This window comes from Pristiophorus japonicus, chromosome 4 (genome assembly GCF_044704955.1).
Source record: "Pristiophorus japonicus isolate sPriJap1 chromosome 4, sPriJap1.hap1, whole genome shotgun sequence".
Classification (NCBI taxonomy): Eukaryota; Metazoa; Chordata; class Chondrichthyes; family Pristiophoridae; genus Pristiophorus; species Pristiophorus japonicus.
In genome coordinates this window covers 152,198,059-152,220,111 of record NC_091980.1, presented here as the reverse complement: position 1 = coordinate 152,220,111, position 22,053 = coordinate 152,198,059, and the positions used below count along the sequence as shown (strand labels likewise).

Here is a 22,053-nt window from a genome sequence, read left to right as displayed (position 1 = left end):
AATGTTCCGAAGACGGAAATAGGTGGTCCTAGTGATGGTGCAGATATTTGATCAGAAGTTCATCTCGCGGTCAAAGATTGCGAACAATGTGGTTCAGCGTGATAGTTGCCAGGGAGGGAGATGGAGTCGGTGGCTAGAGAATGGAGTTTGTATTGGGGACACAGTATTTAGTTTAAGCAAATTTCTGCTCACTGGACAAGCAGTCTGACAGTTTAGAGACAGTGTAGGGGACGAGAGGTGTGGTGGTGAGGTACACAGTGTCAGTTTCCACTGGTCTCATCAGTGTACATGTGGAAACTGACACTGCTATTTACGAAAGGATATACTTGCTTTGGAGGCAGTTCAGAGAAGGCTGATTCCGGAGACAAGGGGTTGACTTATGAGGAAAGGTTGAGTAGGTTGGGCCTCTACTCATTGGAATTCAGAAGAATGAGAGGTGATCTTATCGAAACGTATAAGATTATGAGGGGGCTTGACAAGGTGGATGCAGAGAGGATGTTTCCACTGATGGGGGAGGCGAGAACTAGAGGGAATGACCTGAGAATAAGGGGTCATCATTTAAAACAGAAATGAGGAGAAATTCTCTGAGGGTTGTGAATCTGTGGAATTTGTTGCCTCAGAGCTGTGGAGGCTGGGATATTAAATAAATTTAAGATAGAAATAGACAGTTTCTTAAACGATAAGGGAATAAGGGTTTATGGAGAGTGGGCAGGGAAGTGGAGCTGAGTCCATGATCGGATCAACCATGATCTTATTAAATGGCGGAGCAGGCTCGAGGAGCTGTATGGCCTGCTCCTATTATGTTCTTATGCTTTCAGATGATGTCGCCGAACAACAGAATGCAGCTGAGAAATAGAAGGGGGCCAAGGATATTTCCCTTGGCCACTCTCTTACTCTTATTTATAAAAATGTTTACATTTTATTCTAAGTTTTTTTTCCGTATTCTTTTTTGGAGCTCTAAATATTTTCTTGGTGTCCTTTTGTTGTTTTCTATATTTTTCCCCAGTATGTTGAATTACCACTTCCCTTGGCACTTGTTAAAGCCATTGCCTTTAGTGCTATACTCCAGATTACCTCATAGGTTGACCCTGGTTGCTTGTCTGCACAAGTGGAATTTTTGCTCTTTAGGGATACCTATTGGTCTTGCACTGTAATAAATATTTCTCCTAAATACTGAATACTTCATTATTTTTCTGTAGCTTCACCAGTTAACAGCTCAGCCCAGTTTAACATTTTCAGCTTATGTCAAAAACCTGAGTTTTTTGTGTGAGCTTTCTTGTTCTTGAACTCTCATTTTATGGTCAGTGTTTACAAGATGTTCCATTACTGTCAGACTAATTCATTCATTCTGGCTTGTTACTCATGACTAAGACGAGCATGGCCTGTTCTCTTGTCGGTTCTAAAGCAGGTTGTTTCAGAAAACTGTCCTGGATACACGAAAAATTAATTGCCTTTATAAACTTGTGCGTTTTACATCTCCCAGTCTGTGAAAATAAAAATCTTCCATTAGAACTGCTTAGCCTTTGCTTAGTAGAGATGGAGATAATAAGGGAAATAATTTGAATATCTATGGGCAAGATTTCTATCTTTAGAAACATAGAAATCTACCGCATAGGCGGCCATTTCAGCCCATTATGTCCGCACCGGCTGACAAAGAGCCTCGCTCATAAAATTCCATGCATCGACTAAAAGGCAAATATTCCATATGCCTTCTTAACCATCTTATCCACCTGGCCTGCTACCTTTAGGGATCTATGGACCTGCACTCCAAGATCCCTTTGTTCCTCTACACTATTAAGTGTATTTCCTTGCCTTGTTAGACCTCCCCAAATGCATTACCTCATATTTATCCAGATTGAATTCCATTTGCCACTGTTCCACCCACCTGACCAGTTCATTGATACAAGAACATAACATAAGAAATAGGAGCAGGAGTAGGCCATACGGCCCCTCGAGCCTGCTCCGCCATTTAATACAATCCTGGCTGATCCGATCATGGACTCAGGTCCATTTCCCCGCCCGCTCCCCATAACCCCTTATTCCCATATCGTTTAAGAAACTGTCTATTTCGGTCTTAAATTTATTCAATGTCCCAGCTTCCACAGCTCTCTGAGGCAGCGAATTCCACAGATCCACAACCATCTGAGAGAAGAAATTTATCCTCCTCAGTTTTAAATGGGCGGCCCCTTATTCTTAGATTATGCCCTCCTAGTTCTAGTCTCCCCCATCAGTGGAAACATCCTCTCTGCATCCACCTTGTCAAGGCCCCTCATAATCTTATACAAATCGATAAGATCACCTCTCATTCTTCTGAATTCCAATGGAGTAGAGGCCTGCAATCTGCAGCTTTCTTCTTCATGATCATCCACACAGCCTATTTTAGTGTCACCTGCAAACATTCCTATAGAAACATAGAAAATAGGTGCAGGAGTAGGCTATTCGGCCCTTCGAGCCTGCACCGTCATTCAATATGATCATGGCTGATCAGGCAACTTCAGTACTCCACTCCTGCCTTTTCTCCATACACCCTGATCCCCTTAGCCGCAAGGGCAATATCTAACTCCCTCTTGAATATATCTAACAAGCTGGACTCAACAACTTTCTGTGATAGAGAATTCCACAGGTTCACCACTCTGGGTGAAAGAGTTTCTCCTCATCTCGGTCCTATATGGCTTACTCCAATCCTTAGACTGTGACCCCTGGTTCTGGACTTCAACATCAGGAACATTCTTCCTGCATCTAACCTGTCCAGTCCCGTCAGAAATGTGTGTGTTTCTATGCGATTTCCTCTCGTTCTTCTAAATTCCAGTGAGTATAAGCCTAGCCGATTCAGTCTTTCTTCATAGGTCAGTCCTGCCATCCCAGGAATTAGTCTGGTGAACCTTCGCTGTACTCCCTCAATAGCAAGCACATCCTTCCTCAGATTAGGAAACCAAAACTACACACAATACTCAAGGTGTGGTCTCACCAAGGACCTGTACAACTGCAGCAAGACCTCCCTGCTCCTAAAATCAAATCCTCTCGCTATGAAGGCCTGCATGTCATTTGCTTTCTTTACTGCCTGCTGTACCTGCATGCCAACCTTCAATGACTGATGTACCGTGACACCCAGGTCTCGTTGCACCTCCCCTTTTCCTAATCTGTCACCATTCAGATAATAATCTGCCTTCCTGTTTTTGCCACCAAAGTGGATAACCTCACATTGATCCACATTATACTGCATCTGCCATACATTTGCCCATTCACCTAATCTGTCCAAGTCACTCTGCAGCCTCTTAGCATCCTCCTCACAGCTCACACTGCCACCCAGCTTAGTGTCATCTGCAAACTTGGAGATATTACATTCAATTCCTTCATCTAAATCATTAATGTATATTGTAAATAGCTGGGGTCCCAGCACTGAACCAGCACCCCACTAGTCACTGCCTGCCATTCTGAAAAGGAGCAGTTTATTCCCACTCTTTGCTTCCTGTCTGCCAACCAGTTCTCTATCCACATCAATACATTACCATGTGCCTTAATTTTGCACACTATTCTCGTGTGGGACCTTGTCAAAAGCCTTTTGAAAGTCCAAATACACCACATCCACTGGTTCTCCCTTATCCACTCTACTAGTTACATCCTCAAAAAAACTCAAAGATTTGTCAAGCATAATTTCCCTTTCATACATCCATGCTGACTTGGACCGATCCTGTCACTGCTTTCCAAGTGCGCTGCTATTACATCTTGAAGAATTGATTCCAGCATTTTCCCCCCACCACCGATGTCAGGCTAACCGGTCTATACTTCCCCGTTTTCTCTCTCCCTCCTTTTTTAAAGTGGGGTTACATTGGCTACCCTCCAATCCATAGGTACTGATCCAGAGTCCATGGAATGTTGGAAAATGACCAATGCATCTACTATTTCTAGGGCCACTTCCTTAAGTACTCTGGGATGCAGACTATCAGGCCCTGGGGATTTATCGGCCTTCAATCCCATCAGTTTCCCTAACACCATTTCCTGACTAATAAAGATTTCCTTCAGTTCCTCCTTCTAGCTAGACCCTCGGTCCTAGTATTTTCGGGTGGTTATTCGTGTCTTCCTTCGTGAAGACAGAACCAAAGTATTTGTTCAATTGGTCTGCCATTTCCTTGATCCCAATTATGAATTCACTTGATGCTGACTGCAAGGGACCTACATTAGTCTTCACTAATAGTTTTCTCTTCACATATCTATCAAAGCTTTTGCAGTCAGTTTATATGTTCCCTGCAAGCTTGTTCCCTACTCTCATACTCTATTTTCCCCCTCCTAATTAAACCCGTAGTCCTCTGCTGAATTCTAAATTTCTCCCAGTCCTCAGGTTTGCTGCTTTTTCTGGCCAATTTATATGCCTCTTCCTTGGATTTAACACTTTCCCTAATTTCCCTTGTTAGCCACGGTTGAGCCACCTTCCCTTTTTTATTTTTACGCCAGACAGGGATGTACAATAGTTGTAATTCATCCATGTGATCTTTAAATGTCTGCCGTTGCTTATCCACTGTCAACCCTTTAAATATCATTTGCCAGTCTAGCCAAATCACGCCTCATACCATCGAAGTTCCCTAGTCTCCGAATTAACTATGTCGCTCTCCATGTTAAAGAAGAATTCTACCATATTATGGTCACTCTTCCCCAAGGGGCCATGCATGACTAGATTTCTAATTAATCCTCTCTCGTTACACAAGACGCAGTCTAGGATGGCCTGCTCTCTAGTTGGTTCCTCGACATATTGGTCAAGAAAACCATCCCTTATACACTCCAGGAAATCCTCCTCCATGGTATTGCTACCAGTTTGGTTAGCCCAAACAATATGTAGGTTAGCGTCACCCATGATAACTGCTGTACCTTTATTGCACACGTTCCTAATTTCCTGTTTGATGCCATCCCCAACCTCCCTACTACTGTTTGGTGGTCTGTGCACAACTCCCACTAACGTTTTCTGCCCTTTGGTATTTCGCAGCTCTACCCATATAGATTCCACATCATCCAAGCTAATGTCCTTCCTTACTATTGCATTAACCTCCTCTTTAACCAGTAACGCTACCCCACCTCCTTTTCCTTCCTGAATATTGAATACCCCTGGATGTTGAGTTCCCAGCCTTGGTTACCTTGGAGCTATGTCTCCGTAATCCCAATTACATCATATCCATTAACAGCTATCTGCGCAGTTAATTCATCCACCTTATTACGAATGCTCCTCGCATTGAGACTCAGCCTTCAGGCTTGTTTTTTCCCCCCAAACACTCTGTCCTTTTAGAATTATGTTGTAATGTGGCCCTTTTTGATTTTTGCCCTTGATTTCTCTGCCCTCCACTTCTGCTTTTCTCCTTCCTACCTTTTGCTTCTGCCCCCTTTTTACTTCCCTCTGCCTCCCTGCAGAGGTTCCCATCCCCCTGCCATATTAGTTTCACCCCTCCCCAACAGCACGAGCAAACACTCCGCCTAGGACATAGGTTCCGTTCCTGCCCAAGTGCGGACCGTCCGGTTTGTACTGGTCCCACCTCCCCCAGAACCGGTTCCAATGTCCCAGGAATTTGAATCCCTCCGCCTTGCACCATTCCTGAAGCCACGTATTGATCTGAACTATCCTGCAATTCCTAGTCTGACTAGCACGTGGCACTGGTAGCAATCCTGAGATTACTATCTTTGAGGTCCTACTTTTTAAATTTAACTCAGCTCCCTAAATTCAGCTTGTAGGACCTCATCCCGTTTTTTACCTACATCATTGGGTACCTACATGCACCACGACAGCTGGCTGCTCCCCCTCCAGAATGTGCTGCAGCCGCTCTGAGACATCCTTGACCCTTGCACCAGGGAGGCAACATACCATCCTGGAGTCTCGTTCGCGGCCGAAGAAATGCCTATCTGTTCCCCTAGCACTATAGTTCTTCCACTCTTTTTCCTGCCCTCCTGTGCAGCAGAGCCACCCCTGGTGCCATGGACTTGGCTGCTGCTGCCTTCCCCTGATGAGCCACCTCCCCCAACAGTATCCAAAATGTTATATCGGTTTTGGAGGGAGGTGACTGCAGGTGACCCCTGCACTACCTTCCTTCCCTTGCTCTTCCTGAAGGTCACCCATTCCCTATCTGGCTGTGTAACCTTTGCCTGCGGTGCGACCAACTCACTAAATGTGCTATTCACAACATCCTCAGCATAGTGGATGCTTCAGAGTGAATATAATTTAAATCTAGATCATTTATGTATACCACAAAAAGCAATGGACCCAGTACTGAGCCCTGCGGAATTCCACTGAAACATCCTTCCAGTCACAAAAACATCCATCAACCATTACCTTTTGCTTCCTACCACTAAGCCAATTTTGGATCCAACTTGCCACTTTGCCCTGGATCCCAGTCTACCATGTGGGATCTTATCAAAAGCCTTGCTGAAGTCCATATACACTACATTGTATGCACTACCCTCATCAACCCTCCTGGTTACCTCCTCAAAAAAATTCTATCAGGATAGTCAAACACAATCTTTCCTTAACAAATCTGTGCTGACTGCCCCTAATTAATCCTTGCCTTTCCAAATGTAGATTTATCCTGTCTTTCAGGATAGTTTCCAATAATTTTCCCATCAGAAGTTAGGCTGACAGGCCTGTAATTACTTGGCCTATCCCTTTCTCCCTTCTTAAACAAGGGTACCACATTAGCAGTCCTCCAGTCCTCTGGCACCATACCTGAATCCAAAGAGGACTGGAAAATGATGGTCAAGGCCTCTGCTATTTCCTGATTTACTTCACTCAACAGTCTGGGATGCATTTCATCTGGGCCTGGGGACTTTTCTACTTTCAAAGCTGCTAAACCCCATTTATTTCATCCATAAATTCACACTCCTCCTTGATGGTAGAATATGCATTGCCCTTTTCCTTTGTGAAAACAGACGCAAAGTATTCATTAAGAACCATACCAACATTTTCTGCCTCTACACAAAGATTACCCTCATGGTCTCCAATAGGCCCTACCCTTTTCTTTAGTTACCCTCTTGCTCTTAATATATTTATAGAACCTCTTTGGGTTTTCCTTAATTTTACTAGCCAAGAATTTTTTATGCTCTCTCTTAGAATTCCTAATATTTTTAATTTTACCTCTTAACTTTCTATATTCCTCCAAAGATTCTACAGTATTTAGCCGTCGATATATGACATAAGCTTCCCTTTTTTTCTTTATCCTCCCTTGTAAGTCCCTAGACATCCAGGGGGCTCTAGAATTGTTATTCCCACCCTTTTTCTTTAAGGGCACATGTTTGGCCTGAGCCTTCCAGATCGCCTCCCTCTGTTCTGACACTGATTTACCCAGAAGTAGCTGTTTCCAGTCCACTGTGGCCAAATCACTCCTCAACTTAGCTTTTCCCCAATTTGGGACTTTTATTCCTGGTCTATCCTTGTCCTTATCCATAACGAACTTGAATCTGACTGAATTATGGTCACTGGCACCCAAGTGCTCTCCCACTAATACCCCTTCCACCTGCCCAGCTTCATTCTCCAAAACGAAATACAAAACCGCCCCCTCTCGTGTTGGGCTTGTTACATACTGACTAAAAAAGTTCTCTTGAATGCATTTTAAGAATTCCACACCCTCTATACCCTTCACACTATGTTTGTCCCAATCAATATTAGGATAGTTAAAACCCCCTATTACTGCCCCTATGGTTTTTGGACTTCACAGCAATTTCCCTACATATTTGCTCCTCTATCTCCCTCCCACTGTTTGGGGGTCTATAATACACAGCAGTGATTGCCCCTTTTTTATTTTTCAGTTCAACCCATTTGGCCTCATTTGATGATCCCTCTAACATACCCTCTTCACCGCTGGAAGAGTTTCTTTATCCTTTTTACCCCCCTCTCTGTCCTGTTTAAAAATCCTGTAGCCAGGAATATTGATCTGCCAAACCTGCCCCTCTTTCAGCCATGTCTCTGTAATGGCTATAATGTCATAGTCCCAAGTGTCTACCTGTGCTCTTAGCTCATCCGCCTTATTCACTAGACGCCTTGCATTATATATATCATTTAGCGCAGGAATACCTCCTTGATTACTACTTACTAATCCTCGTTTCCTCTGCCTTAGATTCGCTTTCTAGATTCTAGTTTCTATAGATGTAGTCCTTACTACTAGGGGGATCAAGGAGTATGGCGAGAAAGCAGGAATGGGGTACTGAAGTTGCATGTTCAGCTATGAACTCATTGAATGGCGGTGCAGGCTCGAAGGGCCAAATGGCCTACTCCTGCACCTATTTTCTATGTTTCTATGTCCCGGCGCTGTTGAGGTGCAACTTGTCCGGTTTGTACAGGCCCCATTTCCCTCAGAAGCAGTCCCAATGCCTCGGAAGTTAAAGCCCTCCCTGCTACACCAACTCTCCAGCCATGCGTTCATCCTCTCTATCCTTGTACTCATTAACATGTGGCACCAGTAGTAACCCGGAGATTACTACCTTTGCATTCCTATCCTTGAATTTTCTTCCTAGCTCCCTAAATTCTGCCTGTAGGACCTCATCCCTCTTTATACATACAAATCACAAGTACCAAAAGTCACAACTTGGAGACTTGATACAGATGGTTTATTACACCAGTATTGTAACTCTGACCAGAATTCAAATCCTGCTGATGCAGACAGCTCCATCTGCCTGCTAACCAAATGCAAGAGGAATCGGGGCAGTCTCAATCCAGATTGAGAACCATCAGCAATGTTCCCTCTAATTTTTTTTCCGGGCCACGCCACCCATGCAAAAATCCGTGTTTTGCATTTTGGTGAGCCGGCTATGCAGGAACTCCAGAGCAATGCGCGGCCGTGTAGCTTAAAGGGAACATTGGTCATCAGTACATCTAATTCAGCCCCAAATTTAGAAATTGCACTCAGGTGCCAAAGGGTAGATATTGTGGGAAATGGAAAAATCTCAATATAGCATATTAAGAGGAACAATGCTGAGGCAGGCTAAAACACATTTCTTGGGCAGCGTGGAGGATGCTTTAATTTCTGTATAAGTGGGCTATAACTGACCTGGGGTATATTTTTCTGCTGGCACTGGGTGTCCGAAAGAGCATTAGGGATCTAAGTTGTGCAATAATGCTCAGACTACGACGGACTGGACTTGACTGGTGAACCTTTAAGGTACCAGGCCTCAGTCAACACAATACATCACAACAAGTGATATAGCAGAGATGCGATGTTCTTAAGTAGCTGCAGTTAAAACGAGAAATTGTGCATTGGTCAAGAAGCTGCCACCTACTTGTTAACATTTGTTGGATTATTCGCAGATCCGGTGGGCAAGGCATCAAGGATCTCCACTGAAACAAACAAACAAACAAAGAGTTAACTGATCTCACCAGCAGAGAGATGGGTGGGGGTGTGCAACTGGTCTCAGAGCCAGAGAATAATCAGCCAGCTTGTCTGCTCCCAGAAGGAATCAGGGACTCGTGTGTGGATGTCAGGTGAAAGCAGGATCATGCTGGGCTGTGGTACCCCACAATCAAATAAGCTGCCAAAAACCACACTGTCCGTGGTCTCACGTGAACAATGGCCACGTTGTTGAGGGATCTGTGGGTGTCGGACATACATGGAATGGAACCACTGCAAGCATCAAGACCTCCAGGAGAAGAGGGCAGAACATTGACATTTTCTCAGTCGTATTAATTTTAACTAGTCATTTAGAACTTTCCCTTTAGTTTTAACATTGAACTGCCAAACACGTGCACATGGATAAATATTTTTAGCTGTTCCTTCAGTATTCAATGTTGGGGCGGGGGGGGGGGCAGTGGAAAGAGAGGATTATGATTTCACCACCATTGGCATCAGACCACACACAAATGGTCAGGACTTGCGATGCCCCAGACTTTTCTGCAATAGTGCCCCAAATGGGCTAATCATCATTCAATTGAGCCTTCCCATATTGGCTTACTGATTTTAGATGTGCTGTCAGATGTACATCAAGCAGTGGGAGGGGTGAAAAAAAGAACTCGGGTTACCCAGAGCCATTAAAAGAAAATTGTTCATTTGACGTGGGTGTTGCTGGCAAGGCCAGCATTTATTGCCCATCCCTATCTGCCCTTGAAAAGAGGGTGATTTCACAGGGTCAACCACATTGCTGCAGGTCTGGAGTCACAAATAGACCAGACCAGGTAAGGATGGAAGTTTTCCTTCCCTAAAAAGGGCATGAATGAAACATATGGATTTTTAACAACAATCCAGCAGTTTCACTAGCTTTTTAAAAATGTAATTAACTGAATTTAAATTCCCTAGTTGCCGTAGTGGGATTTGAACTCACTTCTCTGCATTATTAGTCCAGACCTCGGGATTACTAGTCCAACAACATAACCACTATAACATTCATAAAAGAGAATATAACCCCAGCAAGTGCATCTTCAAAATTCTTATCCCCAAGAAATTGGGGAAGACAGAAGAGCGCAAGCACGGAGGCTATGGTCCTGCGTACAACTGCTGCCCCCCGAATCCTGCACACAACTCAGCAGCCCGAATGTGTGGGCAGGGCAAGAGTTAGAGAACAGTCGGAGAAGCATCTGCAACAATCGGGACATTTGTATTTTCCAATCAGTTCCTCAAATCCTTGTTACAGATCAGTGAGCAGGAATGGTATCCACAATCTGTGGCTCCACCACCATCATAGGCCATCCCTCAAACGAGGACGACTTGCTTCCACGAGTTCACAGATATTTCGATGAAGGACCCAATGTTCCAGTCCTGAACTCCAATTGAGGGGGTGGAAGATGCCTGTGCATGGATTTTTTTTTCAAACGTGTGGTGACCGTTGCACACCAGCCACCCCACAGGCTTGACAGAGCTAGGCCTTGGTCCAGGACCAAGACAACTGGAGACCTGCTCTGCTGCACAGACTTAGCGCGTGCACACATCGCAGTGTGGGCTGGCCCCTGCTGCCCCTGGGCCCTTGGCTCTTCTGGGCCCCGTACCCTCATCTGTCGCACCTCCGCCCCGACCTTCCCACTCCTCTGTACCTGGGCCCTGCCGATGTTCCTGCCCATGCTCCAAAACGGCAACCAGGGTTTTAATGACGTCACCCAGTCGCTCATCAAGATCGGCGCACACTTGGAGCAGCTCGCACAGGAGGTTGAAGTGGTACGCTGCTCCAGCTCTTATAGCCAGACCTGTGGACCAGTTCTCTCGCAGGTCGGGGGGCCACGATAGAACTGGGGCAGTGGGCCTGGGACATAGTGTACACAGCACCACCTGTTAGTCTAAATGGTAGCTCAATTAATAAGCTTATTTACATGCAATTCTTTCACTAGCCTCTAACACCTAGAGAGTTTAGAAATAAATCAGGACACGCTATTGAGCTTTTATTGCATTTACACCATCTGTATTTGCAAGCTGCTTTCTCTTCTCATCATTCTATAATCTTGTATCGAACCTTGGTTAGACTACACTTGGAGTACTGTGTGCAGCTCTAGTCGGCATATTATAAAAAGGAGGGGTTCTGGAGAGGGTGCAGAGTAGATTTACAAGGATGATACCACAACTGCGAGGGTACACCTATCAGGAAATGATTAACAGACTGGGTCTCCATTCTCTTGAAAAAAAGCTGAGGGGTGACTAATAGAGGTCTTTAATATTATGAAAGGTTTTGATAAGAGTGGATACAGAGAGAATGTTTCTACTTGTGGGGAAGAGCATAACTAGAGGCCATCAGTCACCAAAAAATCCAATAGGGAATTCAGAAGAAACTTCTTTACCCAAAAAGAATGGTGAGAATGTGGAACTTGCTACCACAGAGAGTGGTTGAAGCGAACAGTATTGATGCATTTAATGACAAGCAAATGAGGGAGAAAGGAATAGAGGGTTATGCTGATAACGTTAAATGAGGAAGGATGGGAGGAGGCTTGAGTGGAGCATAAACACTGGCATGGACTGATTGGGCCAGACGGTTTGTTTTTGTGCTGTATGTTCTATATATTTCTATGTAAAACCAAAAGGGCAGACAGATACCCCGGCAAGGTTGCTCTCAGATTGGTTGCTGAGGGGACCCCAAGAGCAGTATGGGTCCTTACCGTAATTCTGCCTGTTTCATTTAGGGAAACAATTCACTTCTACTCCCAGGACCTCTGGCGATGGTTGCGAATTACATTACTACAATATTTTACAAAACACTGTATAGTAGAAGCACTTGAGAAAGGGGAGCAATCAGTAAAAATGCTTACAATTTTTGATCTCATATCCAAAAAACATTTTCACACCAGGCAGCTTTCGTTTATTTTCCAAATCTTCAACTGCAGAAAGAAACAAACAAGAGTTATGTTAAGAACTGATCAGTTAGGAACACAAGAACAGGATTAGAGCATTCAGCCTCTCCAGCCTGTTCTGCCATTCAATTAGACCATGGCTGATCTCTATCTTAACTCCATTTACCCACCGTGTTTCTGTTACTCTTAATAACCTTGCCGAACAAAAATCTATCAAGCTGTTTGGAAATTTTCATTTTAAATCGAGCTTCAACAGCTTTTAGTGGCGAGTGTTTGAGATTTTGGTTACCCAAATGCTTCCTGACATCACCCCTGAACAGCCGAGCTCTATTTTCAAGGTTATGCCCCCTTGTTCTTGAATTTCCTAGCACAGCAATAGCTTCTCTCTGCCTATCTCATGAAATCATTTAAAATCATCTTAAACACCTCAATTAGACCACCTCTGAATCTTTCTCAAACTGGGATCCGTAGAAACTTTCCACCGGCGCCACGACTGGAGGCGGCCAGAGCTCATTTTAAGCCTGCTCCTCTTTATATCACGGGCACGGATTCAGTTTGTTATATATGCAGACTATACTCTGTGTAGTCACTGTATAGTTGCATAAGATGGAGACTTGTTCACCTGATATACTAATCAATAAGGTTTACACTGTGTATATACTATGCTGGCACCACTAGAGGGTGCAACTGGTAGAGACCGGTTTCCTGCCCTGATGGCAGGGGCTGTATAAAAGGGTAGCCACCATGCGGCTGCCTCATTCTGGAGTTACGAATAAAGGACCAAGGTTATTACAGTTTGAGTACAACACATTGCCTCGTGGAGTCATTCATAGGTACATCACAGACATAATACAGTTGTTGTGAATTATCTTCGTCCACAATTATCAGAGGCCCACAATTCTCACTCACTTTGCAACGAGTGCTCCCTGCCGCCGTGACCCTGTGCCATCCTCTAGACATGCGATCAGAGCGTCCATGGGGCCCTTCAAACACACCCTGAACGTGCTCACACAGAGGTAGAATCCCACAGTGCAGCTGGTTCACAACTTGGCTGTGGGACAATCGGCAGTGACTCACGTTTCCAGCAGCATCCCAGCGTGTGCATAGCCCTCGTGTCCTCACCCACCTTGACCAGCCTGCTGACGGCTTCAGAAATTGTCCAGCACCAAGCGGCTAATAGTGGCTACCTGTTGCTGTGGAGTGCCCAGAATTGGTGTGAGAAAGCAGGCACACCCATCTCACAGATACCAGTCAGTAAATGGCTGTTTTCTTAAAAGCATTATTAAAACACTTTACATGCAGTACCTTCAGATTATGAGTATTATGTAGCATTACAGGGAGGTCAGTGATTACTAATTGATTTGAAAAGGAGTTTTTCAACCAAAAAGGTTTGAAAACTATTAGTCTATGCAATCCATCTTCAAATTTTAACCCTTTTCAGCCAATATATCCTTCCTGAGGGGAAGTACCCAGAACTGTAGTACTCCAGAAGTGGTCTAACTAGAGCTTCATACATCTGTAGGATAACTACCACCCCTTTTTGTATTCCAGCCCCCAGAGATAAAGGCCAAAATTCCATTGGACTTTTACATGATTTGTACTTGTCCACTAGTTTTTAGTGATTTCTGTACATGGGCCCCTAAATCTCTCTGCACCTTCACAACTCAGCCAATAAATGTCATAAGTTACAAAATATATTATTGCCAACAACTAATCCTGAATGACCAGTCTGGAGAACCTACCAATAAAAACATCTTGTCACAAGCCATTAATGAAGAGATCATAAATTGTTTTCATAATATAAGAACGCAAGAAATAGGAGCAGGAGTCGGCCATACGGCCCCTTGAGCCTGCTCCGCCATTCAATAAGATCATGGCTGATCCGATCATGGACTCAGCTCCACTTCCCTGCCCGCTCCCCATAACCCTTTATTCCCTTATCACTCAAAAATCTGTTTATCTCCACCTTAAATATATTCAATGACCCAGCCTCCACAGCTCTCTGGGGCAGAGAATGCCACAGATTTGCAACCCTCAAAGAAATTCCTCCTCATCAGTTTTAAAAATGGGTGGGCCCTTATTCTGAGACTATGTACCCTAGTTTTAGTTTCCCCCATGAGTGGAAATATCCTCTCTGCATCCAGCTTGTCGAGTCCCCTCATTATCTTATATATGTTTCAATAAGATCACCTCCTGAACTCCAGTATGAGTATAGGCCCAACCTACTCAACCTTTCTTCATATGACAACCCCTTCATCTCAGGAATCAACCGAGTGAACCTTCTCTGAACTGCCTCCAATGCAAGTACAGGTTGAACCTCCCTTATCCAGAACCCTCAGGATCTGGCCTGTTCTGGATAAGGGATTTTTACGGATGAGGGGTTTAATTGGATGATACAGGTACTGAGCAAGGAGATATCAGGGCTGGCTGGCTTGGGGCTGGGAGTGCGGCAGAGAGATCATGGGGGTGGGGGGGTCGCGGGGTCAGGCCAGCGATTCCTCGAGTCGGCAGCGACAAAGGACTTCAATTTGTTCATGTCGGAGTTCTGCGCATGTGTCACCTGGTGGCTGGGAATGGTTCTGGATGAGGAGTGGATCCGGATAAGGGAGGTTCATCCTGTATATCCTTCCTTAAATACGGAGACCAAAACTGTACGCAGTACTCCAGGTGTGGCCTCACTAATACCCTGTACAGTTGTAGCAGGACCTCTCTGATTTTATACTCCATCCCCCTTGCAATAAAGGCCAACATTCCATTTGCCTTCCTGATTACTTGCTGTACCTGCATACTCACTTTTTGTGTTTCACGCACAAGAACCCCCCAGGTCCCTCTGTATTGCAGCATTGTGTAATTTTTCTACATTTAAATAACAATTTTCTTTTTAATTTTTGAAAGGGAATTAGGTAGTTTCTTCAAAAAACAGGAATGTTAAAAAGGGCCCAGGCAGAGAGAAGATTGAGAACAGACTAGGTGCCTGTGTGGAGAAAAGTAACAATGTAGATTGGATGGACAAAAACAGCCCATTACTGGCCTCCGCCCCTTTCCCCCATCCATACACTCTCTCTACCACCTCATTCTTCCCTTTCTCCTCTCTTTACACTGTCTCCCAACTCAGTGAATATATTTAAGGCAGAGACAGACAGATTTTTGAACGATAAGGGAGTCAAGGGTTATCGGGAGCGGGCAGAGAAGTGGAGTTGAGGCCAAGATCAGATCAGTCATGATCTTATTAAATGGTTGAGTAGGCCCGAGGGACCAGATGACCTACTCCTATTTCTTATGCTCTCCCCATCCCTTTACACGCTCTCCCCACCTCACTCTCCCACTGTCTTTACACAAGAACATAAGAAATAGGAACAGGAGTAGGCCATACGGCCCCTCGAGCCTGCTCTGCCATTCAATTAAGATCATCGCCTCAGCTCCACTTCCCCGCCAGCTCCCCATAACCCCTTATCGTTTAAAAACTGTCTATTTCGGACTTAAATTTATTCAATATCCCAGCTTCCACAGCTCTCTGAGGCAGCGAATTCCACAGATTTACACCCCTCAGAAGAAATTTCTCATCTCGGTTTTAAATTGGCAGTCCCTTATTCTAAGATCATAGTCTCTCCCATCAGTGGAAACATCCTCTCTGCATCCACCTTGTCAAGCCCCCTCATAATCTTATACGTTTCGATAAGATCACCTCTCATTTTTCCGAATGCCAATGAGTAGAGGCCCAAGCTACTCAACATTTCCTCATAAGTCAACCCCCTCATCCTCAGAATCAACCCAGTGAACCTTCTCTGAACTGCCTCCAAAGCAAGTATATCCTTTCGTATATATGGAAACCAAAACTGCATGCAGTACTCCAGATGTGGCCTCACCAATACCTTATATAACTGTAGCAAGACTTTCCTGCTTTTATACTCCATCCCTTTTGCAATAAAGGCCAAGATACCATTTGCCTTCCTGATCACTTGCTGTACCTGCATACTAACCTTTTGTGTTTCATGCACAAGTACCCCCAGGTCCCACTGTACTGCGGCACTTTACAATCTTTCTCCATTTAAATAATAACTTGCTCTTGGATTTTTTTTCTGCCAAGTCCATGACCTCTCACTTTCCAACATTATACTCCCACTCACTTAGCTTGTCTATGTCCTTTTGCAGATTTTGTGTCCTCCTCACACATTAATTTCCCTCCCATCTTTGTATCGTCTGCACGCTCTCCCCACCTACCTCTACAACACTCTCCCCACCCCCTGCCCGTGGAACTCTCCAGTCTCTCCCCCCGCACAAATTGTCTTCACCTTGATCCAAGACAATGGCCTTGGTGGCAGTATCCACATGGCGGAAACACCCCGAGTAGACGCCGCACACGAGGGTAATTTTGATGCGGTGTGCCAGCAAGGCCCGAAGCCAAACCTCCTCCATCGCCATGTGGCCTCCGCCCAGTCCCACGCCGTGCCCAGGGCTACTACTGTTTACTGCTGCTGCTGCGCCTGCGCCGTGTGGCTCCGCCCTGCCACCGTGATTGACAGGAACTGCTCGCGCTTGCTTTTTGAAATCCGCCGACCGTTTGCTGGCGGGGAGATCTCGCGAGATGCCGCCCCCCCCCTCCACCCTTCCCCGGAGCCGCACGAGGAACCAAAAGCAGCCGCCTGATTGGCGGATCGGCGGGCCTGCCGTGTGGCGTCACACAGACTTCGGCATTTTCCGTCAATTCAGGCCTGAGAGTCGACGATCGACCCGGTCGATGACCCCCCTTCTCACTCTCCCGAATTCTCCCCTTTCTCGGTCGAATTCCCGCGGGGCGACTGGCCCCGAGGCAAAAAGGGCCCAATATTCCTCACAGCGACGCGCTGAGGCGGGCCCGCCGGCCGCGTGGGGCCCGGCTTGGCGGCTTGGCGGCGGCTCGGCGCTCGGCTGCTCCGGCCTGAGGGGGCCGGGGGTAGAGCCGCAATGGCGGGCGGCGGGCGGCGGCGCTCGGAGGGACTCAGGCAGAGCGGCTGCGAGACCGGCCGCCCCGCTCCCTCTCTCACACATCGCAGCCTCTGCCTCGCCAAGGCAAGCGCCATCTTGGCTCGGGGAGAGGAGCGGCGCGGCGAGGCGCGGCGAGGCAGGAGCAGGGGCGAGCCGAGGTAAGCGGCGGTGAGGGGTGAGTGAGAGTGGGGGCGGCCGGGGGCGGCCGGGCCGGTGCGTTGCGGTGCGGGGCGGGCCGCCGATTTCATGGCAAATGGCCCGAGTGGAGATTTTTTTTCCCTCTCTCCGTGTGGCGGATCCGGCGGAGGGGAGGAAAGGACAATCCAGGCCCAGCCAGCTTCCAGACCTTCCCTCGAGTCTTTCCCCCCCCTCCCGCACCGAGCGCTCCCCCAGCCCACTCCACAGTGCGGGAGGATCGGGGCCACTTAAAGGGCCAGGCACCCTCCCTTCCTCCCCCCCGCCCCCCCCCCCCCCAACCCGCCCGCACGCAGCCTCTTCCTCCTCGGGCCTAGCCCGCCTCTCAAACTTCAGTCTCCACTGCCTCCGTGCTTCGCCGTGCAGGCACATTGGGCGATCTGATTCCAGATTGCCGGCCACCAGTAACTGTCCCCCTCCCGCACACTCTCCCCTCTTGGCCTGTTCACGTTACAAAAGTGGGTTGGGAGGTTTAGGGGTTTTTTTGCACGGCTGGATTTTTAAGCAAATAAAGGCTTAAAAAATTATACATTTTACAAGATGTTTATTTTGAAATTGCAAGCTGTTCCTGTGGCTGGCACCAGAATTTTGGACACTTTAAAAAAAAACATTTTCACATGTGACATTTGAGGTTGCTTTTTTTACCCCCAAACTCAACCTCTTAAAACCAAGATGAAAATTTTGAAAAATAAGTTTTATTCAGTTCGTAACATTTATTGATTAGTAACAGCAATACATTAATTTTTTGATCAACATCAAGAACAGCGCCTGGAAATAACTGAATCCACAAAGTCATGCTCGACATGTTACAGAAGTTAATGGTCCAAAAGTGTCGCCTCTAGTTGGGTGTTATGTTAAATTCTTATATTTAAATTAATATTTCATTGAATAGAAATAATCAGAATGCTGGACTTTAAAGTCTTCAAGAAAGTGGAATTGTTTATTAAATTAAAAATTTGGACTAAGATCATTTTTAATTTAAAATAAAAAACAAAAATGCTGGAAATACTCAGCAGCTCAGGCTGTGGAGAGAGGAACACCATTAATGTTTCATGTCGATCTTTCATTAGAACTTTTTCTGTTTTTATTTCAGTTTTCCAGCATCTGCCGAATTTTACTTTTATGATCATTTTTAAGATGAGTTGCAGCTAACCTGTTCAATCAACAAAATGCTGTGCATGACATTTGCCCCTAGAATAAAAACTAGATATGCCGGGCCTCCAGGTCATGAATACCACCAAAGTAATTTTCCCATCTTTGTCCACCCTGCACCCCCAATTTTTTGGGGCTCTCGAAGACGCTGACTCATGCCAGAGCTGCATTGTAGTTTGGTGCCAGTAAGGGTCGGCAGTCAAACCTGATCCTGTTATCGCCCAGAATCCACATGCTATTGAGCAGGGGTTCCAGCAAGGAAACCTAAACACAGTGAAACCCCCAAGGCTGAGATCAGACAACTGCAGGGTTCTGGAGTCAATAACTGAGAGAAATGGGTTTATGTAGTCATCCACACAGCAGCTTATAATTTGATCCCTTGTGGGTCGTGGTGCTAGGGGTTTGTAGGTGGCAGAAACCTGCTTGTCATATGTCTGTTGAGATGTACACTTCGATTATAACCAAATTTCTTAAACTGATGCACTGTCTTGTGACATAACAGAATTACATCTCCTGTACGTATTATAATGCAGTGCTTTATAAGCAAAACTCTCAAAACATTTAAAATCGTTGCCCTGGATTATTTCCATAGTGCATGTTTTGTACAGTCAGGTGTTTGGTGTAATTGTGAAGCATTAACTTCTGAAAAAAGGTTCCAGTGCAAGCTTCAAAGTTTACAGTGAGGAGCTGCGTATGAGAGGATTTTGTTTTGAGCAGAAGTTAATATTGCTGTGGTATAGCTCCGTTTGGTTTAATTGAAAATCAAAATCTGACTATCGGATATATACCCAAAAAAGTGAACTGTTTACGGACTTTTGAAGTATAGACTGTTCAACCTGCATTTCCTAATGTGGTTGTGGAGTGGTACAAACCTGCTTTTCTCTCACAATTTCCAGGGTGGCAATAGTTTCTGCAAGGCTGGTGAACTGGTCAGTGCAGCACTGCCCTCTGAGCAAGGGACCTGATCTCTGGGGAATGGTGTGTGGCAAGGGTAAAACAGAACTGATTGTCAGATACAAGTATCAGGTGATGGACCGTAACCTCAGTGACGGTCATCGTACCATCTCTGTTCTGATGTCAAATTTACCGTGCTAAATGCTACAGGACAAGTTCTACATTAATGCAGTGGGCAACTCTTAATTCATCAGTTTGGATTGCTTCCACCACTGCCATCAGTACTCCAGCCTGCTGCTGTGCAAAATTTGATATGCTCCCATTATACTTGACTGAAATCCTCGTGTTGGCGCCATTTTGATAATCCGTCAGTATTTTGGGTTATATATTTGTAGGAGATTGTGTGATCTGTGTTGTCAGGCTAAGCCTAGACATTAGAATTAAATGTCCTTCTTGACCCCAGGACCTTTCTTTCACTCTGAAACATCAGTTGACTCTGCCACCTAATTCACAGACTTCTCACCATTTGACTTTACTTCTCCAGGCTCTTCTTACTTACCTCCCCACTTTCATCCTCCATAATCTGCGTCACCATGTATGCCTCAGGCTTTGTTCCTATCTCTACTCAGGCTTGCACCCCATTGCCAAGCTCCACTAATGCCCTGTGACCCAGAGGGCTAACTAAGATTCTCTCCCTGTACTTTAGATCCAACTTGTTGACCTCCTCCAGCCCCACCTACTCGCCTTCAAGAGAACCTAATTCTTGGTCCCCTCTGAAGCACTGAGAGTCACTACTTCAACCTTCGCCCCACTTTGCTATCTGCTGCCCTGTAGAAGGTCAGAGACTTGTTTCTGAATTTCATCAGTGTGGTAGAAATGCAAGTTGCTTGCTGCATGTTTTGGATGCCTGGCTAATAGTTTGAAACTTTCTCCCCAGGCAACTAAGTATAAAATAACTGGTGATATCCAGTTTATCCTTCATTAAAAAGCCACAAAAGTTGGCCATTTTTCTGTTTAGGACCAGTTTGAACGACGCTCTCCCTTATTCTGGTTGCGGAACATTGTTAGTCTGCCATCTTGTTTCAGTATCTATTTGCGTCCAGACCTTGAGTTTGGCAGAGAAATCTGCAATTCTTCAGTTTCTCCCATCTTCTCTTCCCTTGACGGCGCTGGCTCATCCTTGGTACTTGTTTCACAGGGGACCACAGATCTGACTACCTCACCAAAATTACAGAGACAGTGTGTGTAGTCTGACCATTCACGGCGGAGCCTGATCTATTCTCACCAGACACAACACACTTCAGCAGGCATCACTAGCTGGTAATTGGGATCAAAACCCTTGATTCTTTACCCCTCCAAGCCTAAGGGCATGGGACCCACTTACGACCACCCTATATCTGCTCCGGCTGATGTCACTAACTCAGAACAGATCAGGGATCGAACCTCTGAGATCCTAATCAGTGTGGTTCAATAGTGCAATATGTGGTTCAAATACCAATTGAGCAATTGGCAAAAAAAACCTTATTCTGAGCCGTTTTCTCAATTGTCATTACAAACGTGCCTGGGATATTACAGCTAGTTAGAAAGATGTTTAGCCATGAAAAGATAACCATATCTCAAAGGTTTTAATACCACCCCGCATCCCACTTTGTCCCAAATCTACAGTTGTTGTAATTATTGTGAAGCATTTTCAGAAAGCGGTGTTAATTTTTGTCTCTATGTCCTGTGTATGAGTAGGGGAGTGGCTGCCAGACCTGCTTGAAGGCCTTTCTCCATCTGGTAAACACCTCCCCAGGGCTGTGTCACCTGTTGTTCCAATCCTTTTTTTTTAGACATTGTTTTCCTGCCATGTTGCTACGTTACAGTTTTGTGGATATGAGCAGCTAATATTTGACTGTAATGGGGCTGCATGTTATTTCCACAAATGCCAGTGGACTGAAGTGCAGTCACTGATGTAGGCAAACGTGGCAGCCAATTTATAGCAACAGGAGTAGGCCATTCAGTCCCTCGAGCCTATTCCGCCATTCACTTCCATCATGGCATATCTGTATCTTGACTCCATCTACCCGCCTTAGTTCCGAAACCCCAAATACTCTTGCCGAACAAAATCTCAGTTTTGAAATTTTCTGTTGGCATCATCTTAAACACCTCAATTAGATCTTTTATGCTCGAGGGAATGCAAGCTTAGTTTATGCAACCTTTCCTCATAATTTAACCCTTTTAGCCCCTGGTATAATTCTGGTGAATCTGCACTGCGCCCCCTCCAAGGCCAGTATATCCTTCCTGAGGTGCGGTGCCTAGAACTGAACGCAGTATCCAGATAAAGTCTAACCAGAGCTCTGTACAGCTGCAACATAACTTTTACCTCTTTTTATGCCAGCTTCCACATTTGCGCACACAAGGCCCCACAAACAGCAATGGGAGAAATTGCCAAATAATGTATTTTTGGGTGCGGGATAAATGTTGGCCAGGACACCGGAGACCTCTCCTGATCTTCAAAAATGTAGCAAATCTTTTATGTCCACATGAAAGGGCAGAAACGACACTCTCTCAGCATTGTACTGAAGTGTCAGCCTAGATTATGTTGCTCAAGTTCTGGAGTCGGACTTGAATCTACC

The 22,053-nt window shown here is 45.5% G+C and overlaps 2 protein-coding genes across 3 annotated transcripts in view; one reads left to right on the top strand and one right to left on the bottom strand.

The window, feature by feature from the left end:
* Window positions 1–16,805, bottom strand: part of exd1 (exonuclease 3'-5' domain containing 1) — a 72,906-nt gene extending 56,101 nt beyond the window's left edge. The window contains exons 1-3 of one of the 2 annotated variants that reach the window (XM_070878648.1): window positions 16,522–16,805; window positions 12,188–12,256; window positions 9,247–9,304 (exon numbers count right to left, since the gene is read on the bottom strand). In XM_070878648.1, coding sequence (XP_070734749.1) covers window positions 9,247–9,304; window positions 12,188–12,256; window positions 16,522–16,651 — 257 coding nt within the window. In that variant the 5' untranslated portion in view covers window positions 16,652–16,805. The remainder of the gene's footprint in view (window positions 1–9,246; window positions 9,305–12,187; window positions 12,257–16,521) is intronic. The other variant, XM_070878649.1, reaches the window with a different exon arrangement.
* A 345-nt stretch (window positions 16,806–17,150) lies between these two features.
* Window positions 17,151–22,053, top strand: part of ino80 (INO80 complex ATPase subunit) — a 165,546-nt gene continuing 160,643 nt past the window's right edge. The window contains exon 1 of the mRNA XM_070877851.1: window positions 17,151–17,352. The gene's annotated coding sequence lies outside the window, so the exon portion shown is untranslated. The remainder of the gene's footprint in view (window positions 17,353–22,053) is intronic.